The following is a 9158-nucleotide window of genomic DNA, read 5'->3' on the forward strand; positions in this document are numbered from 1 at the left end:
GGGAGGGCATGAATTGCATGGAGCACTGAGTGTGGTGCAAAAACAATGAATACTGTTACACTGAAAAGAAATAAAAAATTTTTTAAAAATATTATTAATAACAACTTCAAACTGGCTAAAATTGATCTCAGGTAAAGATAAATTGTACCCAAAATCTATAATAAACTGTCACAAGAGATTATTTGAAAAAGGTTATTATTGAAAATAATAAAACTGAGGTTCATATTAATGCAAAAAAATAAGAAATTAAAGTTAAAAATTTTTTTAAAACGAAGGTGAATTTCCCATAGCATTATATTAATGGATACTTAAATTTAGTAACATTGAGAGAGATATATATAGAAAGACACAGACAAATGGATCTCTGAGTTTGGATTTCTGGGTCATATGATGAATTTCAGGTAAAACCATACAATCCAGAATTTACGCGCATTGTTCTTTGCTAATAAAGTGATATTCTACAATTCTAAATGACTGCATAATTCTTCAAAAGGGAAATTACATAATTTTTGATAAATATGGGTTCAGTATCAGAAATGTCAGCTTAGAAAATCATTTTGACTGTACTGTCATTTGCCCCAAAGATACAGATGTAGTGAAAAGAAGGGCCATCTGTACCCCAATGTTTATAGCAGCAATGGCCATGGTCGCCAAACTTGGAAAGAACCAAGGTGCCCTTCAATGGACGAATGGATAAGGAAGATGTGGTCCATATACACTATGGAGTATTATGCCTCCATCAGAAAGGATGAATACCCAAATTTTGTAGCAACATGGATGGGACTGGAAGAGATTATGCTGAGTGAAATAAGTCAGTGAATAAGCAGAGAGAGTCAATTATCATATGGTTTCACTTATTTGTGGAGCATAACAAATAGCATGGAGGACATGGGGCATTAGAGAGGAGAAGGGAGTTGGGGGAAATTGGAAGGGGAGGTGAACCATGAGAGACTATGGACTCTGAAAAACAATCTGAGGGTTTTGAAGGGGCGGGGGTGGGAGGTTGGGGAATCCAGGTGGTGGGTATTGCAGAGGGCACAGATTGCATGGAGCACTGGGTATGGTGCAAAAATAATGAATACTGTTATGCTGAAAATAAATAAAAAATAAGTTTAAAAAAAGACCAAAAAAAAGAAAATCATTTTGATTCATATATTATAATTCTTTTTATAATAGTATCTACTAAATATGTTGTATGTTACATACGGAGATTTTGAAGCTTAGATTTAAAGAAAAAAAACTATTATCCTTTCATCATTCTGGGAATGAGACATTGTGTCAGAGATGTGTTTCAAGTCTCACCACAGTAAATGATGTGACACTACAGGTCCAGTCTAAACGATTTCCAGGAAGCCCAACTTTACCCTCAGCTGAGCCCCACAGCCACCTAGATGCAGAGTAAGAAGAGTGTCTGTGCATCACCTTTCCTCACTGCGGTCAGCTTATGAACATGAACAGGGCCCCATTTCACGACATCCTGTGTACTTGTCAACTCTGTTGGGTCACCGTGCAGCAGGAGCAGCACCATGTCCCCTGCAGTCATCAGCCTCGCATGTCTTGGTGAGTCCCAGAAGGCGATGAAGAGGGGGAATGCATGGTGGAAATACTGGCTTGGAAGGCTGGGTCTCTCCACCGCAGAAAATTCCCATGGGGACAAAGCAGACCTGATGGTGGACGCTCAAGCCAGGTCGGGGGAGTGGGAGGCTGGGTCTTCTATGGAGATGGACAATCCATCGTGAGTCTTTCTTTCCAGGGTTGTTCTTCAGCCAGAGGATTGGGGCACAAGTGGGTGAGTCCTTTCCCCAAACCTTGGGCTGCCATCCACTCAGAATAAGAGAATTCCTGTAATAGGAAGGCAGACGGCGCAGGAGGTTGGGTGATTGTTTGACTGTTGGAGGAATTGTGGGTGAATCTCTTGTGAACTAGAAAGTAGGGGGCCCAGGGAAACCCTAGTCCCAATATTGGTCCAGAGACCCTCCCTACACCTTCTCCCCCTGGGCTCTAAAGCCATCTTAGAAGCCATCTAGAGCCAGGCTCTAAAGCCATCTGGAGGATAGTGCTGCTCAGACCTGGGGGGGTCTAGGAGGAACTGGTGCTGTCTGTAGATCAGGGTTGGCAAGCAGTGCCAGGAACAACAGACTGTCTGAGTCTGAGACAACTACTTGAGCTCCCCAGCACACCCACGAGGGTAGGAGCCCCAGGCAGCTGTTCTCAGCAGAGGGGAGAGATCCCCATGCCAAGACCCCTGGGATTCCACCACATTCCAACATGGCACTATCATGTAACCTGCTTCATGGGTTTGCTGATGTTATGGCATATACATAGGTCATCACTCTTCTGTTCAGCATCTCCTTTGTCTTCTTTTACATAACTGACTTACATTACTAACACCTAGGAAGAGCCCACTGTTCAGTACTCACCCAGAACTCTCAGCTGACATGTGTGTTGTAGGAGAGGACTACATGTCTGTGTATTGTGGGGAGTCTTTGTGTGGTATGGGCATGATGGGAGTGGAAAGGAGCCATGGAGACTTGGAAAGAAGGGAGGCCTCTGAGTAAAGGGAGGGGAAACCAATACTGTGACTCCTCCTCCCCCAGGTGGTCAGAACAAGCCCTTCCTCTCTGCCTGGCCAAGCCCCGTGGTTCCTCAAGGGCAGCATGTGACTCTTCATTGTCGCTCCCATCACAAGTTTGAAACATTCAGACTGTACAAGGACAATGACATCTTCATCTCCAAGCTCCATAGCACAATATCGCAATACAGTGTCCTCATTGGCCCTGTAACCCCAGAACATGCAGGAACTTACAGCTGTTGTGGATCCTACCGTGATTCTCCCTCTCTGTGGTCAGCACCCAGTGACCCCCTGGTGATTGTGGTCACAGGTCAGAGAACACCTGTCTAGAGGGTCTAGTCACGGTCCCAATCTTCCTAATGTCAGATTTCCTGATGGAAGTGTTAGTCAAGTCCAATTAGAACAATGGGAATGGCTCCAAGTATTGTAGATGAGAGGCATTTCATGAAGGTGGGCAGAATAATGGCCCCCCAATGACATCTGTATCATAACATTCCATGTCCATGAATAGTCCAAGGGCAATTAAGGGTGAATATGGAATTAAGGTTATTAAGCAGGTGACCCTGACATGGGGGGATTATCCTGGATTATCCAGGTGAGCTTGCTGTAATTACAAAGTAGAAGGAAGCAGGAGAATGAGCTTCAGAGTCATGCTGCCCGAGAGAGTCCACCAGCCACTGCTAGCCCGATGATCGAGGAAGGAGTCACAAGACGGGGAATACAGGCAGCCCCCAGGAGCTAGAAAAGACTCAGGTGCGAATTCTCCCCTTCAGCCTCCATAAGGAGTCCTCTCAACCCCTTCCTTGATCCTAGCCCATAAAACCCATGTTGGCAGAGATAGACGTGGATATTCAGACAGAAAAGGATACAGAGGAGAAGGAGACAGACAGACACAGGGCACCCTCAGTCATTTCAGATCCCAGGAAATGGGGTGAGGCAGGGTGGCTCCTTCTCAATTTACAACATCTATGTTCTTAGGAATCTACAGAAAACCTTCCTTGTTAGCCCAGTCGGGTCGCCTGGTGAAATCAAGAGGGAACGTGACCTTGGTCTGTTGCTCAGAGATCCTGTTTGAAAGCTTCATTCTTCACAGAGAGGGGGTATCCAAGGACCACTTGTACCATGCTGGTCAGCACCATCATGGGGGTTCCCATGCTAACTTTTCCATGGGTCCTGTGACAGCCGCCCATGCAGGGACCTACAGGTGCTTCGGTTCTCTCAATCGCTCCTCTCATGTGTGGTCTGCCCCCAGTGACCCCCTGGACATCGTGATCACAGGTGAGACTGCCCAGACCTGTCCTCATCCTCTTGGAGATACAGATAAGACCTGGAAGCCCCAGGTGGTGAAGAAAGTGATGAACATGGGTTTTTATGAAGAGAGGCAGCCTGGGCGCGAGCTACACCAAGAGAGACAATGACAGAAGAGAAACTGTTTGTTATAGGGTGCAGAGACAGAGTCAGCAATGGAGACAAAGAACAAAGGGACATATAGAGTCAGGTACACCCCCATCAGAGACAGGGTGCCCTTCCACCCTGAGTTTGTTCAGAGACCTGGGACAGTTTAGAATGTGGTTTCCAGTTAATGTCCATGCCCTTTTCTCTACCAGGTGAACCCAAAGACACACCATGTATGTGACCAAGTTTCAGGGCCAGGCTGGCCTGTCTCAGGCTGGTGACTGATGGGCCCCAGGTCCTCACCGCATGTGGCACCCACAGATGCTGCATGCACTCTCACACACCTTCATCCCATGTGGTTGAGCCACAATAGGCCCCAGGAAATCATGCTCCCGGGGAGAGGAGCCCGAACCAGCCCCTTTGTGTGGTGTGTTTTATGGGTTCCCAAAGCTGATTCTCAGGCCTATGTTGAAGGTTACCCCAGATGTTACAGGATTACTGAGGTCAAAGCCTACAGAGAGTTGCCATCAGAGAGAAAGCAGAGTCGATGTGTGTCAATGTACATAGAAAGTTTCTGTGTAAATAGACCCAAAAATGCATGTCTGCATGTGAACACACACACAGAATGGAGGGACAACAGAGAAAGACAGACAGATAGACAGACAGACACTGGCTTGGAGGCACAAAAAACAAAAGAAAGAAAAAGGGATAGAGAAATAGAAAGATGGAGAGTGCAGATAAAAGCCCTAAAGGACTAAGACCTGAGAGTGGATCAAAAAGAGAAAGATGATGTGGGGGTGGGTGACAGAGATCCCAGAAGAGGACTGGGGACAGAGAATCAGAGCAGGTCACAGAAACCAAGGTGATGAAGATAGATGATAGATAGAGAAATGATGATAGATGATAGATAGATAACAGATGATAGATAGATAGATAGATAGATACATAATAGACTGATACATCATGATAGATATATAGAAGATAGATTGATAGATGATTGATAGATAGATAGATGATAAATAGAGAGATAGGTGACAGATTGATAGAAGATAGATAATAGATTGATAGATGATAGATAGATAGATGATAGATAATTGATAGATAGATGATAGGTACATAGATAGGTGATATATTGATAAGTGATAGATGATAGAGATGGTAGATTATAGATGATAGTAGAGAGATAGATGATAGATTGATAGATGATAGAAAGATACATAGATACATAGATAGATAGGTTATAGATTGATAGATAGATAGCTAATGCAGAAAGACAAAGACAAGGTGGAATGAGAGACTCATAAATAAAGTAAAAGGCATCTCAAACCAACAGACTCCAGGAGGAGCAGAGAGAGTAAGGCAGCACAAAAGGGAAAAAGAGGGGCGCCTCTGGGTGGCTCAGTGGGTTAGGCCTCTGCCTTCAGCTCAGGTCATGGTCCCAGGGTCCTGGAATCGAGCCCCACATCGGGCTCTCTGCTCAGCAGGGAGCCTGCTTCTCCTCCTCTCTCTCTCTCTCTCTGCCTGCCTCTCTGCCTACTTGTGATCTCTCTCTGTGTCAAATAAATAAATAAAATCTTAAAGATTTTTTTTAAAAAGGGAAAAAGGATAGGAGGGAAGCAAGCACAAGAAACAGTAGGAGAGGTGGACATGAGGGGACACAGTGGGCCTTGGGCTCTGGGAACAGGGGGAGAGAATTCTCAGTCCAGGTGTGAAGGACACTATGAGCAAGGAAGAGCCTCTCTGTACTGAACTGCCTCCACTTCCTCCAGGTCTACACGAGAAACCTTCTCTCTGGACCCAGCCAGGCACCGTGGTGAGGACAGGAGAGAACATGACCTTGTCCTGCTGCTCAGAGAGGTCCTTTGATGTGTACCATCTATGCAGAGACGAGCAGCCCCATGAGTGCTGGCTTGCTAAGGGGCAGAAGCACGGCCGTGCAACCCAGGCTGACTTCCCTCTGGGCCCTGCACACCCAGCCATGGGTGGGACCTACAGATGCCACGGCTTCTTCAACCCCTCTCCTTGTGAGTGGTCAGGCCCGAGTGACCCACTGTACCTTTCTGTCACAGGTGAGGAAGTCCAGAACCTGCCCTGTGTCCAGTGATTCAGGATAGATTTGAAGGTCATACGACAGGGGAGTCCTGCTGGTACTAGTGGGATGCTTAGGAGTTCTGGGGAGATGGAAGCATAGATAGAGACAAGGAAGGAGAGTCTGAAGACTCACCTCCAGCATCCTCCTGCATGGCTTGTGTGGTGACCCAAACTGGGGATCTCTGTCCCCAGGAAGATGGAAAGAGATCAGGGCAAACCCAGGATCAGGAGAGAAGAGGCTCGGTTTAGGGATATCAGACGTTGCATTGGCACCTCACCATTACCCACTTCCTAGCAGCCCTTCCTCACCTCTCAGCCACAAAGTGCTCTCCCAGGTGGTATGAGTGTCTTTACCACAAGATGGAGAAGCCTCCTCTGTAGTAGAAGTCCTTTCCCCTTTTTGTCATCAACTTCTCCCGTCTCCTCTCAGCAGCTTAAAGGTCCAGGGAGTCAAGGCCCCAGAGATTCTGGGGAGGGGTTCTAGGAGCTCCCAGGAGCTCAGTGTTAGATGATGAGGAGCTTCAGTGGGTAGAAGACAGTCAGTTCCACTTCTCCACCTCTTTCCTGGCTTGTTTTTTTATGAAACTCTTCAAGTAGCTGCCTCCCATCCACAAAACCAACCTCCAAAACTGGTGAGTAAAGAGTCCCTTTTATCCCTGTTTGTGGAAACCTGACAAAGAGAAGCCTTGGGTTTGAGTGTTGGCTCAGCCACCTTCCGGTTCTGTGATCTTGGGCTTATTACCTTCCCTCTCTGATCCCCAGACTCTATGGCAGCAGAAGCGGTCTGGGTCAGCACGGGGCCAGTGAGGACTCTTAACCTCTAATTTTCTGCATCAGAGACCTCCTCCAGGAGAGGAGGGTGAGAATAAACCTGATCTCCTGGCTGGGAATAATGCTGGGCTTACTCTGTCCCCATTCCTAAGTGGAGATAAGATTTGTGGGGAATTGAGGGCAGGGGGAAGGAAGAGAGCATTTGGTGAGGGGCAGGCAGTGCTTAGAGAAGTTCCATTTGCCAAGAAATTAGCTCTTGTCTGTCAGGCTGCAACTGTGATATACCCAGTAGAGGAAGAGAGAACTGAGAATGCTGTCTGCCACCCAAATTCACAATTGCCTCATTTATTCATTCAAGCACTGCTCCACTATACATCCTTGTGCTGGATATGCACTTTGTATCCATTTCCTTTTGCCGCTATAACAAATCTCTACAAGCTCACTGCATGAAAACAACACAGTTTTTAAAATAATCTTACAGTTGTGTAGGTCATAGATCTGAAATGGTCTCGCGGGGCTGGAACCAAGATGGTAGCAGACTGGGTACCTGCCTGGATTTGCTTCTATTGGATTCATTTCTTCCTACAGATAACCCCAGACACCAGCATGTTCTGGCTGTGCCCTTAGTGGTCATCGTCTTCCTCGCTGTCCTTCTTTTCTTCCTCAGTCGTCAGTGGTGCCCTCCCAAAGAGGGTGAGTCTTGGGAAGTAGAGGCCAGTACCTGTCTGGGGAGGAGTGGGGGAGCAGGGGTACCCCTGTGTGCAGGCTGACTCCTGGTTCAAAGCAGGGGCCACAGAGGTTGGGCTTTCTAGAGAGAACCTCCATGCCCCCATCCTCATCAATGGAATGGAAATAGGGAGACACGAAGGGGAAACATCTTTGAACTTCAGAGAGATAGAACTTCTGACTCTACTTTGTGGCAGTAATTCTAGGCCTTCGCTGCATCTCTCTGTGCTTTGGTATCTGTATCTATAAAATGAGAACCTTCCAAGTTTTTTTTTTTTTTTTATGACTTCCATTCCTTGCAGATGCTGCTATAATGAACAGAGAACCTGAAGTGGATAGAATGGTGAGTAGGGAGGTAGGTTGTCCTCACCTCACCCTCTTCTGGGCCATCTCATCTCCTCTAAATCCCCTGAGTTTGTGCTCATCCTCTTAACCATTTCCTGTCATGCAGGACCCTCAAGCAGAAGACCCAAAGGAAGTGACATACACACAGTTGGATCATCGCATTTTCATGCAGAAAAACACCACTCCCACTTCCCAGAGGCCTGGGGAACCCTTGCATGATGAAAGTGTGTACATGGAACTTGCAACAGGCTGAGACCAATCAAGGCATAAATCCTATGCCCCAAGAACCCACAAGAAGACCCTGAGGAGGCTCTCCATAGATGCCATAGCACTTTCTGAACACACCCCCACCCAACAACAGCCAGAATCAGAAGACAGAAGTCTTCATCTTCCTCTCATCCTAAGAAGGAATAACAATCTTAGAAAACCCCCCATCCCTTCTAGGATACTATTATGATGATCCAGACATTTCCAATATTGTCCACAAAACCACCTTTCCTTCTCAAGGGTTCTGACTTCTGTTGCTATGTTATATAAACAAATAAATCTATCATCTATCAACAGTCATGTTTCTTCCTAGCTATTATTTAGTTTCATTTACATGGAATCACTCCTTTCATTCAACATTGTATGTTTGAAATTTTTTTCTTTTTTTTTAATTTCTTTTCAGTGTAACATAATTCATTGTTTATGCACCACACACAGTGCTCCATGCAATACGTGCCCTCCATAATACCCACTACCTGGTTCCCCCAACCTCCCACCCCCCGCCCCTTCAAACCCCTCAGATTGTTTTTCAGAGTCCATAGCCTCTCATGGTTCATCTCCCCTTCCAATTTCCCTCAACTCCCTTCTCCTCTCCATCTCCCCATGTCTTTCGTGTTATTTGTTATGCTCCACAAATAAGTGAAACCATATGATAATTGACTCTCTCTGCTTGACTTATTTCACTCAGCATAATCTCCTCCAATCCTGTCCATGTTGATACAAAAGTTGGGTATTCATCCTTTCTGATGGGGGCATAATACTCTATAGTGTATATGGATGATATCTTCCTTATCCATTTGTCCATTGAAGGGACGTTGAAGGGCATCTTGGTTCTTTCCACAGTTTGGTGACCGTGGCCATTGCTGCTATAAACATGGGGGTACAGATGGCCCTTCTTTTCACTCCATCTGTATCTTTGGGGTCAATACCCAGGAGTGCAATTGCAGGGTCATAGGGAAGCTCCCTTTTTAATTTCTTGAGGAATCTCCAC

General features: G+C 46.1%; 1 protein-coding gene across 6 annotated transcripts; it reads left to right on the forward strand.

Moving 5' to 3' along the window:
• Window positions 1-1395: 1395 nt before the first annotated feature.
• On the forward strand, window positions 1396-8463 carry LOC116579288 (killer cell immunoglobulin-like receptor 3DL3). Of its 6 annotated transcripts, none has more exons than XM_032324464.1 (9): window positions 1396-1560; window positions 1754-1789; window positions 2202-2281; window positions 2598-2882; window positions 3551-3850; window positions 5737-6036; window positions 7418-7522; window positions 7858-7910; window positions 8007-8463. In XM_032324464.1, the coding sequence occupies exons 1-9, from the start codon at window positions 1445-1447 to the stop codon at window positions 8151-8153; spliced, it is 1422 nt and encodes a 473-aa protein (XP_032180355.1). In that variant the 5' UTR covers window positions 1396-1444; the 3' UTR covers window positions 8154-8463. The 6 variants fall into 6 exon arrangements, with proteins under 6 accessions (XP_032180355.1, XP_032180356.1, XP_032180357.1 ...); XM_032324465.1 differs by having other exon boundaries at window positions 7858-7898; XM_032324466.1 differs by lacking the exon at window positions 7418-7522.
• Window positions 8464-9158: the final 695 nt, after the last annotated feature.

Source organism: Mustela erminea, chromosome 19 (genome assembly GCF_009829155.1).
Source record: "Mustela erminea isolate mMusErm1 chromosome 19, mMusErm1.Pri, whole genome shotgun sequence".
Classification (NCBI taxonomy): domain Eukaryota; kingdom Metazoa; phylum Chordata; class Mammalia; order Carnivora; family Mustelidae; genus Mustela; species Mustela erminea.

What these genes read in the sequence shown, in the direction of transcription:
- LOC116579288 (XM_032324464.1), top strand. Translation starts at nt 1,445, where the DNA reads ATGAACATGAACAGGGCCCCATTTCACGACATCCTGTGTACTTGTCAA. An exon ending in GTGGTGCCCTCCCAAAGAGG is followed by an intron (nt 7,523 to 7,857) that starts GTGAGTCTTGGG and finishes CATTCCTTGCAG; the next exon opens with ATGCTGCTATAATGAACAGA. An exon ending in ATAGAATGGTGAGTAGGGAG is followed by an intron (nt 7,911 to 8,006) that starts GTAGGTTGTCCT and finishes CCTGTCATGCAG; the next exon opens with GACCCTCAAGCAGAAGACCC.